We start from the raw sequence: 23,827 nt of genomic DNA, 5'->3' as shown, positions 1-23,827 counted from the left end.
TACACATATAAGCAGTTGAGAATGTGGAATTGAATTGAAGTGTGTGGTGTTGGGACATGATGAGTATGTGTGGGGCCATTGCTTAAGGAAGACGAAGAATAGATCACCGCCCAGGTGATAATTTAGATTCTTAAAGAGGGTCTGTTTTGGTGAGGTCATATGGTATTATTTGATCACACTACCATGCATAGCTGTTAAGGGATCATGCTCAAATTTGGCTTTTTATTTCATAGTACATATCTTAACTTTGTTCTGGTGAGATTGGTAAACGGTTTTGTTATTATTATTATTATTATTATTATTATTATTATTATCACCATAAATAAGTTACAGTACAGTTCTCTTCTTGTGACTAGGCTCAAGATCCAAGTTTGATTAGTATTAAACATATATTGATTTAATGGAAGGCATGAACATAACAACAGATGTATACCTTGCACTTACAGAATGGCTTTATAGATTATTATATAATTTATTGAGAAATAATTATTGAAAAGAAAAGAAAAGGAGGTAGAGAGAGAGAAGAAGAACCACACAAAGGGCTACACGTGGAAGATTGAAAAGGGGAAAGGAGGCAAAGTGTTTGGGAACTTTGTGCAAGTCTTCCCCATCCACCAAACCTTGTGGGTTGCCTTCCTCTTTCAATCTTTTTAAGCTTTCAACTCCAACAAAATGGCGGTGGAGTCGGTCAGCCAAGGCCAACGCTGATATTATATATATGTCAATTCAGACATGTTTGGCATATTGTTTTTTGAAGGAAGATGATAAAACGAATACGTTACTCTTGCTGTTACATTATCATTCAGACGGCATATTAGCATGTTTCCCATCTCTTGCCACTCCTTCATTCCCATTTGTTAGTTATCTATATTAATTAGATATTTTTGTAGATACAATACATGAACCATGACATAATTTTAATATCATATGCATAACTCCATGATATAATACCATTGAGTTTTGTAATTTCCTCACGCGGACACAATCCAGTTTTTGGATTCTTTGAAAAGAGTTTAAAATACATATGCAATTCCTTTCACATGAAAAGATATGAGAATCTCACAACCACTCACTCACACACAAAAAGTAAATTGGTTGACATATTTTGGTTCTTAAAATTAAAAAAACCCAACCCAAAAAATAGTTATTAAAATGGGATAAATTTAAATATCCATTGAGACTCACATATTAAATATGAGACTTGATATTTTATACTATTAAGTTTTTATCAATTAACCTCTTATAAAAAGTTGACATACCGACAGTTGAATTTAATAACACTTAATTTAATCTTTATTAGTCCACATCTTTCATGAGTAATCCTTATTTAAAAGGATCAATAACCTAATTCTAATACTAGTTGATGTATATTTAGGCAAAAAAGGAAACTCTAACCCCTCCTTTGAAACTAGGAATAGGAATATAATATGAGATTTAGTGTCCATCAAAGTTATTTTCAATTCAATTGGATTGCATATACTCATTTAGTTGTGATGAACTAGTCCAGTCACGACTAGTAAAATGTTACATACTTTAAACTAATGCACCTAAAAAGAGCTGAGACTGTACCAATTTGCCTCAGGTATAAAAAGAGAAGGCATTAGTAATGAGAGAGTGATGTGGGACCTTAAACAAGGCGAGGGGTAAACTGTGAGAGAATTAATAAAGAAACAGAAACACAGCGTGGCTTTGGCAAGTAAAGCTGTCTCCATCATTCTCTTTCTCTTCCCTTGTGTTGCCATCATGCCTTCATCCTCCATCATTACCCCCTTCCCCCATTTTTCTTCTTCTTCTTCTTTTTATAAATGTTATAAATATATAAATGGGTGTCCTGTGTAAGATCATAGGAAGATGCTTCTCTTGTCGGTCTATGACTTGGCCCCATGTTCCTCCTAACCTTTCTTTTCTTTTGGGGTTGCGCTTCAAATGCCACTTTTAGAACATCTGTCCTTTGACTCCAATTCTTTCTCTCTCTCTCTCTCTCATTCTCTTTTCTTTCCTAATTCCGACTCCCTTCTGTGTGAACTTGGAGGCAAAACAAGCAAATTGAAGCACACATACCGTCGCCATCACAAGTAGAAGCCAAGTCAAGGACCAGCATTGAGTTTCCCAGTGATAGAGAAATGCCTTTCAATGACGTTGATCAGCAAACGACACTTGGCTTATTCTTCCGCACTCTATCTCTTGGATTCTAGCTTTCTCAGAAAACGAAAGCATCCTCCATTCTGGGAGTCTGACAGGATCTGAGAATTGGAGATTCATGGGCAAGGCAAAAAAAAAAAAAAAAGACATGTTTCAGAAAAGCAGTGATATATCATGGGTTGATGTCCAATTGCAAGCTGATCCATTCACCTTCTTTTTATCAATCTCTACATGCAATTTTACTGTCTCTAGCAACATTTGGAAATAAATGACATATTTACAGACATTAAGGAATACAGTTAAAATTAGAAAATGTATTTTAAAAAAAAAAATCCTACGTTGATTGTTTGAATTGGTGGCTATACATTTAATAATGATAACTTAATGAAAGTAAAAACAAATAAATTTTCAAATAACATTGGCAAAAAATAAGTTTTTTAATAAATGCACAAGATAATAGGCAATTGGTTATATTTATAGTCAAAAAAAGCTCTCATTTACTTTTTTAAGGGACCTGCTGGTGGGACCCATCTATATTGTTCACCATAAGGGCCTACGGTAGACGCTATGTTGCCATTAATGTTCCTAAAAGTTCAATCCTCATCCAATCATCTATAAAAATTTTCATATTTGCCCCCAAAAAAATTTCATTTGCTCGTATTAACAAGTTGGCAGCTTTAAATTTGGTGATTGGGATAAATCTACTTACCCAACAAATATATTAATTATAATTATTAAATTTTATCAACACTTAAAAATAATTGACATATATATATATATATAAAAAAAATTTAAAACAATCATCATGATTATAACACTCTCACATATATTATTCCTTTCAAAAATTTAAAATTTAATATTTTTTGAATATCATATAATAAAATTTCTTATAACTATAGTCCTTTGATTTGATCACAGTTATAATCATATTTCGTGGAACACTCAATAAGCGAATATAGCTTTAAGCCACTTCCTTGATCTAAATTTGAATTTCACTGTCATGATTTTATGCAAATATTACTTGTATTAGGATAATATTATATTTTATGTTATTATAATTGTATAACTTTTGTATTGTTTCTTTAATATTTAGTTTTGATAAATTTTAATATCATATTAATTTAACAGATAATTATAATTATCATTTTTTAAAGAATATTTATATTATGCACAAATTCTTCCCCACAACTGGGGCTGCCATCGAAGCGTGTGTTAATCTCTGGTTTCAATATCAATATACTTTTAAAACTTAACTTATTTAAACTTTTACCGATGAAAAATAAAAGAATATCATAATTGTTGTGAAATATAAAATTTATCATAAATTATAATGTTTATAATGAATCATTAATAATGGGACTCGTCTTCGAAAAAATAATAGTTCACCCGGATTTGATTATAAAAAAATTTAAATAATACAAATTAAATCAACATATTTCTCATGATATGGTTGGCCCTAAACTCAATCTTTTTTTATGGATAACTTGACATGACGAGACCACCCGATTGAATTATTGGATCAATTCAAGCGTGGCCCCTCATTATTCATTAATAACGGTGTCAATTTTTAATAAATAAATAAATAAAACAAACTCATTCTAATTCTGATACATTTTCAAAATCTCACTAATGGAAATTTCTTTTTTTTTAGAGAAGGCATCAAGGATGTTAGATCCTTTGAGTCTAAATAAAGGTTTGTTTATAACCAAAATTAAGTTTAACGAAAAAGGTTACTTCTTTACATGATAAATTAAAATTTAAATCTTCATTAAAAAGTACTCACATTCAATTGTGCTCATAGAATATGACTTCAATAAAAGATACATGTACATAATTGAGAGAGAGAGAGAGAGAGAGAGAGGAAAATTGTTTGTTTCTTTCCTTCTTTCCTTCTTTTACCCCAGCATGAATGAAGTGGTTGACAAAGCAAGGAATCAATCTCTCACCTGTTCTTTGAGTGCTAGTCCTCTAGGGCTTTGTGGTTTGAAGTTTTATCCTTCAGGTTTGATTTCATAGTTTCAGTTGATTACTTGCAAAGTATTAAGAACATCGTTGTTTATCTTTTTGCTAGAAAAGACCCGGAAACATTGTGAAAAATTATCATAATTTGTAGTAGCATCTTGACCCTTAAGAACGTTTTGCTCACGAGGGAATCAAACGAGATATAGGAAAATCCATAAAAGCCATCCACTACTTTTTTCGGCTTCCTGAGAGAAGCTTCTACCTAGTCAGATCTAGATTAGCATGCGCCTGACCTGGAAGACACTGAAACCAATCTACCTCAGGTCTTAGGTTGCTGGAAGATCCCTAGTAGCAACTCAGTCTTCTTCTCCTTGGAGGCTTGGACTAGTGCTTCATGTGCTCGAAAAGGAAAGCAAATAGTTTCAAGGCATTAGACACTCTAGCTTTCAAACAACTCATAAGATTTTTTTGGCTGAGTACCATTGTCAAATAAACACTTGCTTACCAAGACTCCACTTTTTTTTATGTAGTTTTATGTTGTAGTCTCTTGTTGTTTTTTTCCTCTTTCTTTTATTTTTTTATGTTCTTGGGCTATTTGACCCTTTATGTAATGTAATTTCCTTAAAATGAAAGATCTCTAGAAGAGAAAGAAGTTTTGATTTAATTGGCACCAAATTCAAACGGGCTTTTCTGTCTGGCCCAATTGAGCTGGGCCTTTTTGGACTTTCATCTTTCCGATATTAAATTAGATTCAAATTAAAAGGAAAAAAAAAAAACAGAAAAGTTTAAAAGGGAGTCAGTCAAGTTGTTAACAAAGTGAATTGACAACCACGTCAACAAATAGTGAGATAGCAGCGTTTCTCATTTTATTTATTTTATGATATACTAATTATTTACGATGAATTAACACATGTGTTTTCATATCTTACACGAAATTGAGCGAATCGGCGATGAAATTATATAGCATGTGAAGAGTATAGTTTATCATGTATTTTTATATATCATATTGATGTCCTAGAGAATTAATTAAATTTTATTAGTGTGGATAAAAAAAATTCAACTAAGAAATTGTTGGCTTGGAACGTTCCTAGGCAATTCCATATTTCCACCGTTGCCTGTAATCCAAAAATTATGCTTAGTCTTAATCGGAGATAATTCATAATTGTGATTGGTGGCGTATTTGCAACGGTCAAAGAAAGTGTTTGTCTTGGTCTCTTGGACAGCTAATTCTGTCTTCTATGAAAAAGGAACATTATAATATTTTTTATAGGGAAAATAATAAAATATGAATATATAATTTCATTCGTATGCTAAGCTTTCTCGACTCTCCAAGTGCATAATTAGACCCCAAAAAAAAAAAAATGCGTGATCAAATGCCGTTATTAGCAAGGTACATGATAGATAAATGGGAATCAAATAGAGGACCACACACACACACTTTTGCAATTTTTATCCAAAAAAGACATTTTTGCATTTCTTTTTATTTCTTGGATATTAATAATTAATTTATCTTGGTACCTGTCCATTTTGGAAAGTTCTTTTCATCTAGAGCTCCTTTAAATGCTAAAATGTAGCTTGACTTTATTAAGAAAATATTTATTTTAATCAACTTTTTTTTTTTGGTGAAATTAATCAATTTGCTTTTATTTAAATTAGGCTAGTTTTAATGTCTTTGTTATTTAAAAGTAGTAAAATATTATGACTTCTCTAACCGGCAAAAAAGTATCATGCCTTTTTTTATCCAAGGCACATTCACATGTGGGAATAAAATTTGTCAATAAAATTAATTTTTTGTCATTCGTATTACTTTTAAACAAAAATTATTTAATTATATATATGTATTAAATTTTTCAAAAGCACAACACAAAAATTTGACTTGAAGAGTAACGTCAATTTTGTTGCATCCGCTATATCATTCAACACTGGGTCTGAGCCCCAACGATAATTTTGAACTAATAATTTTTCATAAATCACCTTCTAAATGTAGTAATATCATGTATTTTAATATGGTAGGATAATCTTTTTCTCACACGAGTTTTCCATAGCCATGTATTCAAAATAAAAAAAAAATTGAGTCTGAGCCTCTGAGTTAATAATACTCAAATTCAACTCAATGGAACTGGATACATGATAATTGTATAACACACGCACATATCATAGTATTCTAAGGTTGGCACAAATGATTAAATTGACTCAAAGAAGAATCAAAAGAAAGTTGATGAAAATTATTTAAACCCTAGTTGATGTAACCAGGAAGAGAAGAATCATAGTATTTATTGATGAAAATATTAAATAAAAGTTAGCCATAAATAATGTTACATCGAATTTTTTTCATCTCTATAATTTTTTCTGTAATTAAAATAATTAATCACGAGGGTTTGAGGATTTGTCAAACGTAGTCACGAACAAGAAGAAGAAGTTGCGGGCGCGGAAATTTTTAATCAGTAGCACTTTCGCCTTTTGGTTTGTTCATTCACGTGCACACATTCTTACCCAAGCCAATATAGAGGGGGGACATAATTATTACAGTTCTTATAGTTTATTCTAATGTTTTTTTATCATTTTTTAATATTTTTAATTCTTAAAAATATAAAAATTATAGAACCATGAATGATAAGTGTCAACCAATCTTATTAAAATTATATTTCTTTGTAAGCCCCATCTTACAGATAGTAAATGCTTATAGTGATAAATAATACTCCTTCGTTTAAAAATATAAGACATTTTTTAAAGAATTACATGTTTTAAAATGTAAGACATTTTTAGTTTTTGTAAGTGTAATCACTATTTTTTTTCAAAAGTACCCTCATTAATAGTGATTTTATATTTATTATAAAATATTTAATAGAGGTAAATATAAAAATATGTAGTTAGTTTGAAATTAGATAACTATTTTATTAAAAATGATATTTGATTAAAAATATTTTATATTTTTTAATAAAAGGAATATGGTATAACTTTCTTATGCCATTCAAATATTTTAATCTTTTATATTTATAATTTTCATGACCCCACATAAAAAATATCACACATTTTATACTCATTATTTTATTTGTGACTATTGATTTTTTCTCATTAAAATTGACTTTTCCCCTCCAAATTTTTTCACATGCTGGGTGCAAAAAAAAAAAAAATTATGACACTCTATGTCAAGTATATTAATAAATTAATGAATAGTTAAATGATGAGTCACGTGTTAATTTAGTCCGTGATTGTTTTCTAGTGCCTGAAATATTTTTTTTTCAATTTCTTCCCATCTTATCTTGGGCGCAAAAAAAATTTATAAATTTCAAGAAATATTTATTATATTTTTCTAAACTTATCACTTATAAAATCAATGTTTGTTTCACTGGACAATTTGTTTTATTAGTTACAGGGGTAATTTGGTATTATACTAAATTATTTTCCTTAAATTGTGTGAATTAATTATTTTTTCTTATATATATATATATTTAAAAATAGAGGGAGTCTTAATCATCTTCTAATTAAAAAAGAGTTACTTCAATAAACACTACAAAATCCTCACTTTGTAGAGTGTTCAGTACAAATTAATATATATATATATATATATACAATTTTTAATACAAATAAATATAATTAAAATTTAGTTTGGTATTGTTAGCAGACTGATTTCAATATCTAATCCTAAGTACGGTTGTAACCCGCAATTTGGGGTGGAAAATTGGTGAACGCCTAGGCACTTCCTGTGCAGTCAACAGCGGCCTCTTTTTGTTTTGTCACTCTCATACTTTGACCATATTTAATCTAATATAATCAGCCAATAATTGTTGGATCAATACCAAAAAATATAATGACTTGTATGTGGTTTTTAAATTTTAAAAAATTTATACTCCCATGGAAGAAAATAAAAAAGTTTTAAGGTTGTCTTTAATATGATAAAATTTGTTAAAATGAAGAGAGGATAATTTTGAGATAGAAAATTATCATGATGTCTCCATTAAATTAATAAATAAGAAAACACAACAGAAATTATTTGATAATAAAGTCAAATTATGTATTATAATTAATTTTCACAATAACTATATTTCTTGTACTTTCCAACCCTAAAAAAATGGAGTAATTAACTCAATTATTTCTTGATGGTTGTTGCCTGTGTGTCCCTGTGACTCAACAGAAAAAAATGGTGATGATGACGGTAATGATGATGATGAGGTGAAATCATACATAAATTCATGAATATATTGTGTTATGTGCATATGAGTTTATTTTTATTTTTAAAGTCCGACAATAATCCCATTAAAATTTTATATTCATGCATAAGAAAATCCTTTGTCAATATATCATTTACTTCGCAAAAAGAATACACTATGATATATTGTTTCTTTGAATATTTCTCAAAATTTTGAAGAGTTATCTTATCTACACATGATTTAAAAGTTTTCCAGAGATTATTTATTTACCAATAACATGTTACATTCTATTTGTAATAAATTAGAATAACTGAATAATTGACAATATGAGTTATCTGCATAGACTTGGAAATTTCAAGAGATTTTCTTGAAATTTGAAAATCCAAGAAAATTACTGGCACATAGTTTAAATTTGAGAAGGGTTTTTAAGTAATTTTACATAGCAAAAACAACAATATGGTGATGGGAAATTTGACGAGGCACACACAGTGATCATGTGAAAGTTCATAAAGGGAGCAAACTCACACTGTATATTCTTATCCTGTTGAACCTATTCTATGTGGTCTCATTCAGTTCATGCATTAACCCAAAGTTCTGTTTTCGGCCTCTTTTGAATTTTAATTTTCAAGCGAATCTTTTCAATAATAATCACCTTTTATTATTTTATTCACGGATTATTCCTTTTATTTTTTTTAAGTTTTAATGATAAGACAGACTTTTAATTTCCTCCCCACAAGTCAAGTCATTTAAGCTTTAATCTATCTTTTTTTTTTTTAACCTTTTTAAACATGATCAAGATTCATGTAAGCATATTACGCACAATCTTTTAAATGGAATCAAGTATATGCTGTTTACATGTCTATTTTTAATAGACGAAGTTTATTTATTTTAAAATAATAGAAATTTTTATTTGTTAAAAAGTACACTTTAAGTTTTGCTCTTTTTGAATTTTTTTTTGAAGATTTGCAGGTATTTTCTTATTAAGATAACTTTATTTAAAATATATTTAAATATTAAATATGAATACCTCTTTTAATAAAAACGTGAATATTAGTTCGCCTCTTGTCAGGAGTTAGCTTCTTTTATCATACTTAACCCTCGTTGGTTGCTCTTTTTCAATTTAATCATGCATTTCAATTTTTTAGGTATGTTAATCTTAATTTTGATGACATTCTATGCTAAGTATATTAATAAATTAATAAATAGTTAAATGATGAGTCACATGTTAATTTAGTCCGTGATTGTTTTCTAGTGCCTGAAATGAAAAACAATATCTGAGCAATCCAACATTAATTTGACTCGTAGTTGTCCCAAGTTGTTCAAAGTAAGGGGGAAAAAAATTCTATTTAAGTCAGGATACAACGTTTTAAAAAAACAAGACAAATATTCAAATTTAAAATAATACCGGACACTAATAATATTCAGATTGAATGAAAAAAAAAAAAGGATATAGAGACCAAATTGAAACTGAGCTTACATTCGACATGACAAAAATATGAGAAATTTTTTCAGGGACCTCATAAACCATGTCATCAATTATCAATTCAATAAAAACATATCATGATATATTATTTTCAATCAAATAACATCTTACGTGTCATTATTCTTGGTGACTTTACTTTTGAGATAAACTTTTTAGTTTATTGTATTGCCTCTCTTTATCATCAATAACAAAATAAATTATAACATGACATATTTTTATTGAATAGAATATAAATGATGCGGTGTGAGTTCATGTAAGAATTTATCAAAAAAATATACCCTTTATTTGCTTATTAAAAAAACAGTCCAACCCTCCATTGCCATCACTTTTTTTCTTTTTTTAACTCAAACAACAACTATCATTAATTATAACCATTGATATTACCTTAAACTTGTAAAATGATACTCCCTCTATTTAAAAATATAATATATTTTTAATTAAATTTCATTCTCAATAAAATAATTACCTACTTTCAAACTAATCGTATCCTTTCATATTTATCTTTATTAAACACTTTACAATAAATATAAAATCATTGATCAATATGAAAACTTTTAAAAAAAAGATAATGATTACACTTCAAAAAATTAAAAATATCTTACATTTTTTAATATCTAATTCTTTAAAAAATGTTTTATATTTTTTTTAACATAAGTAGTAAATAAATAGGATTTTTTTTAAAAAAAAAAAGAAAGCGACATAATGGAGAGAGTAGTTTATTTGAAGTCATTCTAAAATCTAAAGCATCGTCCGATCTTACGGGTGTGAACACATAATTGAAGTTGCTCATGTGCGTTAGTTTGTGAATCTGGTCACTTGCCTGAAAGTAGTGAAAAGTCCAGAGATTTAGCCTGGGATGTGGGGAAGTGAAGGCATGAGCCAAGGATGATATCAATTACAAGTGACGCCAATTCAGCACATAGGAACATATCCATCTTCATCATCTCCATATTCCCATTCCTATTGCTCTCTCTCTGTTTTTTTTTTTTTTTACCCAATAAACAACTAGAATGAAAGTAACGAACGTGTGAATGAATAGGAAGAAAACAATAAAAAAAAAGGGTAAAAATACAACTGTTGATTGACTGATTCCTATACTGTAAGAGTTTTTTTTTTTTTTAAACACTGGTTTCTATATTTTTTTTTTGGTTGCTCTTCGTTTCTTAAGTTTCATTTATCCACAACATTATTCCAAATATTTTTAAATATAACCATGAAAACTAAGCAGTGGTTAATGTGTATATAATTTTGTTATTTCTTGTTTTGATTTGTTAAAATTATGATGAATTGTATAAAAAAAAACGAAAGGCAACAAATAAATAAACAAAATATGAACTCAGAATCCTTAAATGCATAATGAATAAAGTTTCATAAAGAATAAAACATAAGAGCCAGGATAGATGGGCAGAAAAGTTAGTATAGTCATTTTGCTCATCAATGTCCAGCTCATTATAATTTTATCAACTTAATTAACAACGGAGCTGGCAAAGTTATGTATACATAAACAAATTTAACTCCATCAATAACATTAAGGACTAATGTTGTAATGGTTAGCTAAGTGTTAAAGTTAACTTTTATTAATAATAAATGCTAAATTGCACTATTTTTAAAAATTGAAGGGAAAATTGCACTAACAATGAGTTTAGGTTTTTGGATACTCTTGAACTTATAATTTAAAAACAGATTTGTTCAATTAATCTTCTTTTATTATCCCCTTGAAAATGATAGTTCAATTAAGTAAATTAGATTTTAAAAACTCACGAAGTCTAGAATATAACTTTCACAATTTAAAAAGCACATAGAAAGATACTAATTATATATTACTCATTAATAAAAGGGTAAATAAATAAATTATTCCTTGAATTTAAGTTTATTTGGGCACCATAAACCCTGAACTTATTTATTATGTAAATTAGGTTTTTAATTTTTAAAAATAGTGCAATTTAACCCTTGTCGTTAACAAAAATTAAGTTATTTGACAAAAAAAACAATAGAAAGAGAACTACAAAAATTACAGAAAAGGACCACAAAATAACTTTGGTCTTTAATTATAATTTTTTGTAATTTTTTTATAATTTTTAAAATCTTTTTTTATTATTTTATGGTCAACTAATGGGCTCTACTTTCATTTTTATTAAATACAAATATTTTATAAATTATTTATTCTATAATAAACTCTTGTTAAATATATAAAATTAAGTATAAACATGGCAAGTTGTGAATTGTGATGTAGAAATGGCAATGGAGAAGGAAACAAGAATGAGGAAGGCAAAACCCATACAAATGAAAAATGGTTGGCTGTATGCAATCCCACAAGCCACAACACACAAGGATTTGAGAAAGTGACAGTGAAGCGAGGAATCTGTGACAGTGGAAGTGTGCGTTTGTATATAAAAGCAAAAGGACAAGTCGCAGTAAATGAGTGTGTCTGCCCTTTTTCTCTTGCCTCAATGCATAGCAGCCACTCCCACACAACACTACACAACACATCACAGACACACCCCACAGCCCCGACCCCTCAACACCACCACCTACTACGCTCACATCTCCGTCTCGATCTCTTCCATCATTCTTTAACTAACAGCTTCTCTCTGTCTTTTTTTTCTTCACTTTTTCTTTATTTTTTATCTCAATCATCAAATTTATTTTTAAATGATTGAGATTTAATATTTTATAAAATTATTATTAAAATATAAAATTTTATAAAAAATAAATATAATAATAATTTTATGAAACATCAAATCTCAATCGTTTAAAAATGAATTTGACGATTGAGATGAGAAGTGGAAAGAAAGTGAAGAGAAAAAAAATTGAAGAGAAGCCAAGTCTCTTAATTAAATGTCACATTAATCCTTACTGTTTTGGCAAATTATTTCTACACTCACATCTCACCTTCTTAATTAGGTATACCAGTTAAACTCACTTTCGTTCATTTTGTTTCTTTGTTAAGCAGAATTAGCACTGCAAATTTTGTTTATGATACTGTTTTTCCCCCTCCAGTGGGATTAATATATATGGGACCGGATAATAATATAGGCATGGCCCCCAAAAAAAAAGGATATCTTTGTTGCCTGAAAGATGTTTAAATTAAGAGATGTGCCATATATGCCATGTAAGGGGGAAAAAAGTGCTATGATTAATTTTTTTAAAAAAAATAATTATTGGTTGCTGTAATTTTATTGTATATTATTATTGATTCCTGTGTTTTATTTTTGTTGTTTCACGTCCTTATAATTTTTCTTGCCTGCAATAATGCTCGTCTCTCTGTTTTTAAATATGTCCAGAAGGAAGATGATGCAACATTAACATTGTCAAATCATCTTTAATGTAACTAATAGTATATCACTGTGCATGAAACAGAGGTTATGTTTTGTTTTATTTATTTTTACTGATTCCAAACACGTCTTGTTACATTTTCTTTGATTTCATTCGCCACACCAAGTTTTATTTTCATTTTTTGATCACTTTGAAGCGATTGGTTATTGAAGTTTATTTTGCCTCCGTGTAGTCACAGTTTTTTATTTCTTTCCATAGATCTTTATTACTCTTTATTTTGTGATTGCTCTGTCTCTTTCCTTTTATTTTAACACACACTTTAATACTATTAATTATGAGTCAAATAATTTAATACCATTAATTTTCCATTATCATCCCTCTAGGCATATATTTATATAAAAAATAATAGAGAGATTAACATTGCAAGCGAGAAAAACTGTAGAGATTTGGAATAACAAAAATAAAGTATATGAAGCAATAACAAAATAAGATAAAATTATAGAGACTAATAATTATATTTTTTTAATTTTTAATTAAAATTAGATATGTTCCTCCCCGCGTTACCCAAAATTTGAGATGAGTTAACTCATGAAAAATACAAGTTGCTATAGATTTTAAATTGTGTGTATTAAATTATTAATATTTTAATGTTATATCGTGCGTACTGATATTTCAATATCGATTTTCATTTAAACTAATAAATGTCACACACATATATTTTAACAAATATGAAAAGTATCAATCTTTGTAAAAAAAATAATATTATTTTTAAACATATTTAAATTATATTTTACCTCAGTGAAGGAGTAATAAATACTCCCTCTGTTAAAAAATATAAAGCATTTTTAATATAATCTTACCCCCTAATAAAATAGTTACCTACTTTCAAATTAATTTATCTTTTTATATTTACCTTTATTAAACACCATATAATAAATATAAAATTATTATCAATAGAGACACTTTTGAACAAAATACAATGATTATACGTCAAAAGATTAAAAATATATTACATTTTTGAATATTTAATTTTTTAAAAAATATTTTATATTTTTAAATAAAGAGAGTGTGTATTATTGGGTGACAAGTGTTGTAGGCAGGGATGACAACCTAATCCTCTTGGGTTACAAAATGACATGGTCAAAAATATCAGAAGAAAGGACTGTAGTTCATGCCTAAACCACAAATAATACTAGAGGATTATTGTAACAAGTTCATAAACCACAAATGTTTTTCTTAATTAATTAATTAATCACATCCATTCAAATAGTTTATGTGCACCGGGGGATATATATATATATATATATATATATATAATATCTATACAAGAGATGGCCATCAAGAGAGATTTTGGATAACTTTAGGAAATATGAATCTATATCATCCCTATATGGTGTCAATATTAATATAAAATTTATAATAAGTTGCAATATTCATAAGTCATCAATAATATGATTTATTTTTAAAACTCGGTGTAATGAATAGTGCTATGTCTAGCTGATATGTGAAGCACGTGGCTGGGGCTCTGGCTAGCAGATGAAACATAGTTGCACACTTGCACTTGCTGAGCTGTGACTAGATTTGTCTGCTTTTAGTCACTAAATTACAAAAGGCTAACCTATTTTTTTTATTAAGATTTTTAAATTCATATTAATTTCTTAATTATATGTACATGATGTTTTAAAATTACTCTTTAAAATTTAATTGATTCTTTAAAGTGATCCTTCAACGTTTTAATTGTATAAAAACAGACTTAGATCGGATAATGTAAAGACAAAGGTCAAATATGGCACCACAAAACAAAAAAAGAAAAAAAAAGTAAAGCGACAAATTGAAATTTAAAAATACGGGGGGACAAATTGATATGAAATGATAAAGTAAAGGGTGATAAAAACAATAAAAAAGCTAACATTTTATCTCATAAAGAGATACAGAAAGAAAATTTGTTGAATGGTGTCTGTGCTGTGGATCGCGATTTTTTATTTTTGATTTAGAAATACGTAAATTTTTTTGGGTACAATAAATTTACAAACATAATTTTTTTTCACTTGATTAAAACACAACCGGTACCAGTAAAGATTGAATCTAACGAAAATGATTAATCTCTTACAATATAATAAACTAATATTTGATTCTCTACTAAGAGATATGTTTACATGTATTGAAATTTCATATATCTAATATTAAATTTTATTTAATAAAAAATAGTAATAAAAAAGCACACTCCATTTAGAAAATTTTATCTACCCACTTCTATTTATTTTTATCATTTTTTTTAAAAAATTGATACTTAGTTAAAAATAAAAGGAGGTGTAAAACTAACGCTTTTTTAGGGGATTAAGTAACTCTTTGTCTATTATTTTGACCAAAGCTATGAAACAGCTATTTCACTTTAATTGCATTTCAATAACTGCATTTAATGGTAGGTATTTAGAGACTTTCCACTATTTAATTGTATATCTATTCAATAAAATGCAATAAATCATTTAACTCTAGCTACAAAAACTGTTATAGTGAGCGTCGGTTTGGATTGGAGTTCAACAAACGAACGAAATTATAGATAATAGTGATTTTTAAAAGTGATATTTATAGATAAAAGATATTTCACGCCCAAAAATTAAAAAAAAAAAGATTATGGATATATAAATTTTAAGATGTGTCTAATTAAATGATTTGAATTATTTTAATAAAATAGATTATCATTATATATATATATATATTTAATATAAAGAATCTAACAACATTAATTAAAAATAATGTTGATAAATTGTGATTTTTTTTTTCGGATTCTTGTCTGTTTGCAGCTCCCAAAGTTGTTTAATAAGAAATTGAGACTACACATTTGGAGCATTGACTGAGGAAAAAAAGGGAGGGAGAAAAAAAAAAAAAGGTTGAGAGAGAGTAGGAGAAAAGGGTGAATAGTAGATGGTAGAAATTTTTGCCGCAGAGATCCAATCGCGATTTTTTCAACAAGGAAGCATTTTCTGATAATTTCTGCGTACTCAATGCATCCAAAAAATTCGAATCACAGTTGATCGGCGTTTCAAAAAAGTATCCAAACAGTAGAAATGAAGTTCTAATTACTACTTAAATAAATGTATACTCCGTTAAAAAATATAAAATATTTTTAAAAAAATTAAATATTAAAAAAATATAAAATAATTTTAATTTTTTAATGTGTAATCATTATTGTCTTTTTTTAAAAAATATTTTTATTAATAATAACTTTATATTTATTATAGGATATTTAATAGGGGTGAATATAAAAATATATGGTTAGTTTAAAGTAAGTAATTACTTTATTGAGGGATGAAATTTGGTTAAAAATATCTTATATTTTTAAACGAAAAGAGTATAGGTTTTCATGTCAAACCAAACATGCACTAAATTTTTATCAAGTAAAATTACATTTCTCACCTCAACTTTTTTTGGATCTTCAAATTTTTGGATTGTCAATTTTCTCAAATGATTATTTGCCATTAATTAATGCATTTAACAACAAACAAATATAACCTCTGATAATTTATAATTAATTTTAACCAGACTTTAAAGCACAGTCTCGTCTCACCGATTGCTTGGTTGAGGAACTCAGGAAAGTAAAGGAGGAAATTAAACTTTTCAAAAGAACCATAAATTTGGTGGTTTACGATTCATTAAAAAATATAACTTCCAATAAAGTTGGGTTCTCAACTTAGCTGAAGATTAGGATATAATTTACAGAATTATACACACACACATATATAAGATTTAGAATTTAAATCCTCTAAAATTAAAATACGTTAATTTCAATGGAGTTTTCCCTTTTTAATATTTTTCATCATTTTATTATTTTTTATAAAATATAAGATCTTTTTATTTTCTTTAAAAGGCAAACTTTACTAAAATTCACATATCCCAATTTTTTTTAAAATTAAATTATAAGATTTACTTCCTAATTTTGTCAGAATATATATGCATCCATGCATGTATGATAAATTTACATATACCAAATTTTTCTTATTTTTGGGCCAATTTATTATCAAATATCTTAAGGAATAATTTCATTTTTTTCGAAGAATTAAAACAACTAAACTAGTAAATCGTACATGAAATCATGAATTTCACATGAAGTATTTCTAGAGAATTATGATTAATTGAACTAAACAATTCTTAAAATAGATCATATTATTTATGACTTATAAATAATGTGATACTTTATGAATTTCAGATTATATGTATAAATAAATGGATTATATATGATATGGTTGATAGTAATTTTTATATTTGATATTAACATTGATTTTAATTTTTAAAACAGCATGAAACAAAATTTTTGGTATTAAATTAAAATTATAATAAATAATATTTTTATCAAGCACAAGTTACAAAATAAAAAACTACTCTCCAAATGGAAAGTTAAATTTTACACAATCATTCATCAAACTATTGGAGAGGAGATTGAGATGAGAAAGCGTAATCTGTTAACTTTCTCAACAAATAATTTTTTTTTCCCCTAAAAAAACTAAGTTATCTGTCCATCACAATCATAATCCAAAAAAGCAGTCCCAATAATGAGCTTTTGATTCCACCCGTCATCAAAGTGAATTCTGTTAGTAACTTGTTTGCTGATAACATGAAAAATTCCAAATCAAACCACAAAATTTTCCCGGTAAAGCCCCTCAGAATTTTTTAAAATTTAAATTAAAAGCAGATGATGATGATGATATTATTATTATTTTTATTATTATAATGGCAGTATTACATTAATCTGGATTTATCGTTGGTGGGTGAGAGAGCGAGACTAAAAAAAGGCACGCACTTGAAAAGATCTTTTTCACTATATCAAAACTTTTTGCAACGGAAAGAGACAAAGTCCAGTGATTCTCAGTTCCCATCTCTTCTCTCTCTTTCTATTTAGCTTAGGAGTAGAGAGAGAAAATGAGAATGTGTTCCCGTGACTCCCAAGGATAAAATAGTAACTTCACAACCTTTCTCGGTTTCTTCCCTGAATAGCGGAGCGGGAACAAACAGTCACTCACTCACGCACACGCTCGCTCGCTCTCTCTCTCTCTCTCTACTGTGAGTAGTAGGGGAATTCTGGTGGAAGATGACTAGCCACCTTCACCATGCATTTCCATAATTATATTTTTACATTCCCATAATACCCCTCTTCTCTCTGAGTGGAATTGGAAAAGCGTCGGCAGTATATTTTGTAGTGTTCTGAGATGGAAGAGGAAAATTCCAAATAAGCTACAAGAGGAGGAAATAAAGGGACCCCCTTCTTCTTCCCTATCATCATCTTCTCTGAAACCTGTGTCTATCATATTTGTGTTATTTTTTAAACAAACCTACCGGTTAATCTTTTTCTGAGGGATATAAATCTAGCGTGTTTTCAAATACCCACTAGCAGTTTCTTTTCCTTTTTTCTGAAAAAGCTCTTCTAGTGTTTAGCTTCAATACCCACCTGCGAATTCTCAGAAAGGCGAATCCTTTTGAATCAGTGGCTGTAATGGCGACGCAATTTGGAAGTGGGATGATGTGGGTGGTGAAGATGTTGTTCTGTTTCGTCTTGTTTTCGGCACCCTTGCTCACGGTGGCTGCGAGGACCTCCGTCCTCGATGCGGGCACCGGCACCGGCACCGGCACCTCCGGTCAGAAGCTTGAGGTCCAGATGCAGCTGAAGAATTTGAACAGACCTGCTGTTAAGTCTATTAAGGTGGATTTCTCTCTCTGCCTCTCTCTCCACCCCTACTATGCTTTTTAACTTTTCCTTATCGATAATTGCAACATTAGTGAAAGAATGAAAATTACCTTTTGGTTTCCTAAAGGGGCCTTAAAATCTTTAGATTCCCTTCTCTAGCTTGAAAGCTTCTGTTGTTTTTCAATTGTTTGTATGCATGTTTCATGGGGAGCTGAAGAAGCTCAGCGAGTTCTTGCTTTTAATTATGTCAGGACTCAGGAATGATTAACTTTTCTGGGTTTTTGTTTGAGATTGTAATTAGTTCGTTTTATTTTCAAATTCTAATTCTAATTGTCTGGGTTTACTTCTTTTGGTTATTATAAAAAAAAAAAAAACAGAGCCCCGATGGAGATATAATAGACTGCGTCCATGTCTCGCACCAGCCCGCTTTTGATCATCCTGAACTCAAAAACCACAAAATTCAGGTAAATCATTGCTTACTTCTCTAATTCAAAACAAGGGTATTCTCTTTGGCGGGCAATTTTGATTTTGGTTTTGGTTTGAATTGGAATTATGCGTTTTGTGTTGCAGACAAGACCAGATTTCCACCCAGAAGGACGTACTTTTGGAGAAACCAAAGTCTCTTCAAAATCCAAGCCTATTACTCAGCTGTGGCATCAGAATGGAAGGTGTCCGGAAGGGACCATTCCTATCAGAAGAACCAGAAAAGATGACATATTAAGAGCAAGCTCTGTTCAACAATTCGGAAAGAAGAAGCACAAGGGCGTCCCTCAGCCTAGATCTGCAAAACCTCAGCCTGACCTCATCACTCAGAGTGGCCATCAGGTACTACTACTGTCACTACTAGTACACACCCATACTTACTAATGCAAAAGCTTCAAGCAGTAATAAGTACTGAAACAAAAAAGGGAAAAGAAATACTGTGCATGCGCATGAAATCTTTTATATTATGCTTATTGGGTTTGTTTTTTCTCTTTTTCTGTGATGGGTTTGGACTTTGGAGCACTTAGCATGCCATAGTTTATGTGGAGGGAGATAAGTTTTATGGAGCTAAGGCAACCATAAACGTTTGGGATCCCAAAATTCAACAACCCAATGAGTTTAGTCTCTCTCAAATGTGGATCCTTGGTGGTTCTTTTGGTCAAGATCTTAACAGCATCGAAGCTGGCTGGCAGGTATTCTTTGACTTGTTGCTTTTGTCGTCATCTTCTCTTTTAAAGTGTTTTTCAATTTCTTCACGTCCATCTGTTTTCATGCTTCTTTTTAATTTTTGTTATGCCTATTCAGGTCAGCCCTGATCTATATGGAGATAACAACACCAGACTCTTCACATATTGGACGGTGAGTTATTAATGTCTTCTTTCTCAGTGCTTCTTTTTATTCTTTCCACTAATCATTCACTGATTTTTTTTTTAAATTCGTACTTTTTCTTGGGTTTTGTGACAGAGTGATGCGTATCAAGCTACTGGTTGTTATAATCTTCTTTGCTCTGGTTTTATTCAAATTAACAGTCAAATAGCCCTCGGAGCCAGCATCTACCCACTTTCAAACTATGGGTCTTCCCAATATGATATAAGCATCCTTGTCTGGAAGGTGCCTTTAAAATTTTCTCCTTCGCCTTTTAATAGTATTGTATTATATTTTCCATTAGACATTCTGGCAAAAAAAGTGGAGCCCCTACGCTTGGCAAGCACATCCTTATTATAAATAAAATGGTACAGGCATTAAATAATCATAAAACAAGAGAATCTCTGACACATTGTCATTATATCTTGATGGTATTTTCGGTCCACGGCGTTGTCCATGTGGATTTAGCTCTAAACAAGCATAGAGGTTCTTGCATTGATACAGTTTATAAATTTTAAGTAAGCCAAATTATGAAGAAGCATGCAAATATGTCAGTATACATTTCAGTGGCACTTATATTTGACATGCACATGTTTGTGGCTCTTTCTATTATTGGACTTGGTTTACTGATCATTAACAAAGTTTCTTGAACAACGTCGTCTGATAATGTTTCTGACTGATATGGTAAACCTAATGAGCAGGACCCTAAAGAGGGAAACTGGTGGATGCAATTTGGGAATGAACATGTGCTGGGATACTGGCCGGCCCCACTATTCTCATACCTCTCGGACAGCGCTTCGATGATTGAGTGGGGAGGAGAAGTAGTGAACTCAGAATCTGATGGGCAACACACCTCAACACAAATGGGAAGTGGGCATTTCCCTGATGAAGGATTTGGCAAGGCAAGTTATTTCAAGAACATTCAGATTGTTGATGGTGATAACAAGCTCAGGGCACCTAAAGACCTTGGCACTTACACTGAGCAACCCAACTGCTACAATGTCAAAAGTGGCAATGCAGGAGATTGGGGAACCTATTTCTACTATGGTGGTCCTGGAAAGAACCCTAATTGCCCGTGATCGATCAGGCTGCGAAAGAAGAGAAAAGGTAGACGGTTTTTTAGTCTCTTATAGCTAGTACCTTGTGTTAGCCCCTATCGAGTTCAGATCCTTCAAAAGCCAGAGACAAATCTTGAATCTGTGTTTGAACCTGCGCTTGTTAGGTTGGTCTGTTTTTGAGTTCTGTTGTATGATAGTATTTGATTTCCAAATAGGGTCTCCAAATAATTCATTGGAGAAAAAGGGGTGGTGGGTTCCTTTAATTTTCATGACAATTTCTTCTTCACTGGTGTATGCTGTTGATAAAATAGTGTTTTTGTTTTGTTCCTCTCTCTGGAGTTATTTGAATGCTGGAATGTGAATGTGAAGGAGGGAATATTCTAGTATTGGACAGGTGAATATGTATTTAATTATTATTTTAGCATGTTGTTGGATTTGTGAAAAGCTGTCTTGATGATGATGATGATGATGATGATGATAAAAGGCATTTATATAGTTTTGTTCTATCTTGAGACATTAGTGGGGTGACATTTTTAAATTGAATCAGAAGCTAGTGATGGAAATTGGGAACCACAACCATATGCCTCCACATCTGGGGGGACTCTGAAGTCTGAACAGAGAGCCTACATAATTGAATCACTTCATATCTCTGTACCAAAATTTTCAGTATCAAAGCAGAGTAGAAAGTTAACGTATTTTCCTGTTAAATTCATTTTTATTGGTCAAATATTATCAGATCTGAATGAAAAAAAAGGAGTGTGGGGTCATCTCAGACCATTGAATAACTCGAAGAAAAGAAAAATCAGGCTAAGAGGTTAGACATGGTGGACCCGTGTGAGATTTAAATATTTAATGGTTTGTTAGTGTGGAATTTTCTTTAGAATTTGGTTGGCTATTTCCTCACCTCCACTTTATCACTTTCTCTTATTAATATTATTTTTCTTTTCAGGCAAAATCACTTCCTCTTTATGATCAACCACTCATGTTTCCCTTTGGGAATTGTGGCTAGCATAGAAACACATCAAAATATGAAAAATAAAAAGGAAGAACTGCTTTCTGAAAGATGAGCAACTACTAAATCTCTTTTATTGATTAAAAAGTTGTAAAATGAATTACACATACTTTCTTTAAACTGTGTATGGAAGACAGACACTTACTAGGCTAGATTTTGCCACCAGGAGGAAAATTATCGAGAAAAAACAGGAAAATTAAAGCGAGCTTGGTTTTAATTATATAAGTTGAAATGATAAAAAAGAATGACAAAATTTTTTTGGAATAGAATCAGCATCTTACAGGAAAAAATGATGATAGCAAAAAACTTTTGAGCTGAAATGGAGGAAATTAAATGGCTTTTAATGGTTGGTGAGAGTGAATTATAGAGGTAAGAGTCCATTTCTCATAATGAGTGTGAAGGAGAGGCTATTTGAGAGAAGAGAAGAGAAGAGGAGAGAGATTTAGGGCAAAAACCAGAGAGAACAATTTGAATTGTTGTTGAGAAAAAGTGAAGGCATCAAAAGTCAAATGGAGGGTTTTCATGGCACATGGGAGTTTCATTCACAGAGAGTGATAAATAGCTGTCTTCTGTTAATAACAATAATACAAGTGATGTGAATCATTATTTATTGTACTATTTCACAAGGTTTTTCAAATCTTTCCCATTTGGGTTAGCCACGTGCATTTCTTCTCATATTCAAATCTTAAAATAATATAAACCACACTACTCACATTTGTCCTGCCTACCCTAACACTGCATGCCACACTCAATATAGTTGGCAACCACGTACCAACTAAATCATTCATATATCAATATAAAATATAAACAATGCGAATCTCACTTAAATCCCTTGTAATAGTTTTAATTTTAGTTAGGTCCCTTAGGTTTGGGGATTTTTTTTAAAATTTCAAGAGGCTTTGATGAAATTAACCACAACAAATTTGCAGCCATTTTATTAATTAGAATTTATGACTCCATTATAACAAATTCACAATTTTTTTTAATTTATTAGTCATTTTCATCATAAAATTAACTTGTATTTTTTAAAATAAAACAGACTAATTCATTTATTATAACCCTTTTTTCCTCTAATAATAAGGACATAAGGTAGTTGTGAATTTGTTGTAATGATTTTATTCAATCTAAAAAGGTTAAGTTAATCTACATATGCAAATAACTAACAAGTTTTTAAAAAGTGGCAGTAAATTTGTTATAATAAAGCCATGAATTTTAATAAAGTATTGCAAATTAAGTTGTTTACTTAACCATTGAAAAATGAACTTGATTTTTTTTTTACTAAATAAATCTATTTTTCCGGCAATCGTAAGCTGCTCCAGCTTCAGTGCCAACATGGATGGTTGTGGTGGATTGAAGTGTTGATATATTTAATTTTGTTATTTCATTGCTTTTTTTGTATTTAAATAAAATAAAATTTCATAATTTAAGGGATTTAACTCACATCAAATGGCTTGCAAGAGATTTAGTGAAATTATCCCAATATAATTAATATCTATACATATTTAAATAATAATACTATTTATCGCCATTTGAATATTTTTTATTTTTTTAATCTTTCTTTCTACATGCAATTTTTTTTATTTCTTCTATATTTTTCTAGATGTTTCAGTGGGATGTATGTGTTTGAAAAGAAGAAAGAAGTGAACTCTTTCAAAAAAATTTAAGCTATTATCTATTCCAGAAAACCTGACTTTAAATCTAGCTACTAATATGAAA

At 29.8% G+C, this 23,827-nt stretch overlaps 1 protein-coding gene across 1 annotated transcript; it reads left to right on the top strand.

Annotated features, from left to right (window-relative positions):
- Positions 1 to 17,955: 17,955 nt before the first annotated feature.
- LOC129316097 (uncharacterized) lies at positions 17,956 to 21,605 on the top strand. Its single transcript, XM_054960359.1, has 7 exons — positions 17,956 to 18,709; positions 19,072 to 19,158; positions 19,265 to 19,519; positions 19,705 to 19,869; positions 19,982 to 20,035; positions 20,141 to 20,287; positions 20,743 to 21,605. The coding sequence occupies exons 1-7, from the start codon at positions 18,503 to 18,505 to the stop codon at positions 21,118 to 21,120; spliced, it is 1,293 nt and encodes a 430-aa protein (XP_054816334.1). The 5' UTR covers positions 17,956 to 18,502; the 3' UTR covers positions 21,121 to 21,605.
- The last annotated feature ends 2,222 nt before the right edge of the window (positions 21,606 to 23,827 follow it).

Source organism: Prosopis cineraria, unplaced genomic scaffold (genome assembly GCF_029017545.1).
Source record: "Prosopis cineraria cultivar Desert tree isolate PC_DT_omini unplaced genomic scaffold, ASM2901754v1 PC7, whole genome shotgun sequence".
Classification (NCBI taxonomy): domain Eukaryota; kingdom Viridiplantae; phylum Streptophyta; class Magnoliopsida; order Fabales; family Fabaceae; genus Prosopis; species Prosopis cineraria.
Note: the sequence above shows the minus strand (reverse complement) of the source record. Positions and strands in the feature narration are given on the sequence as shown.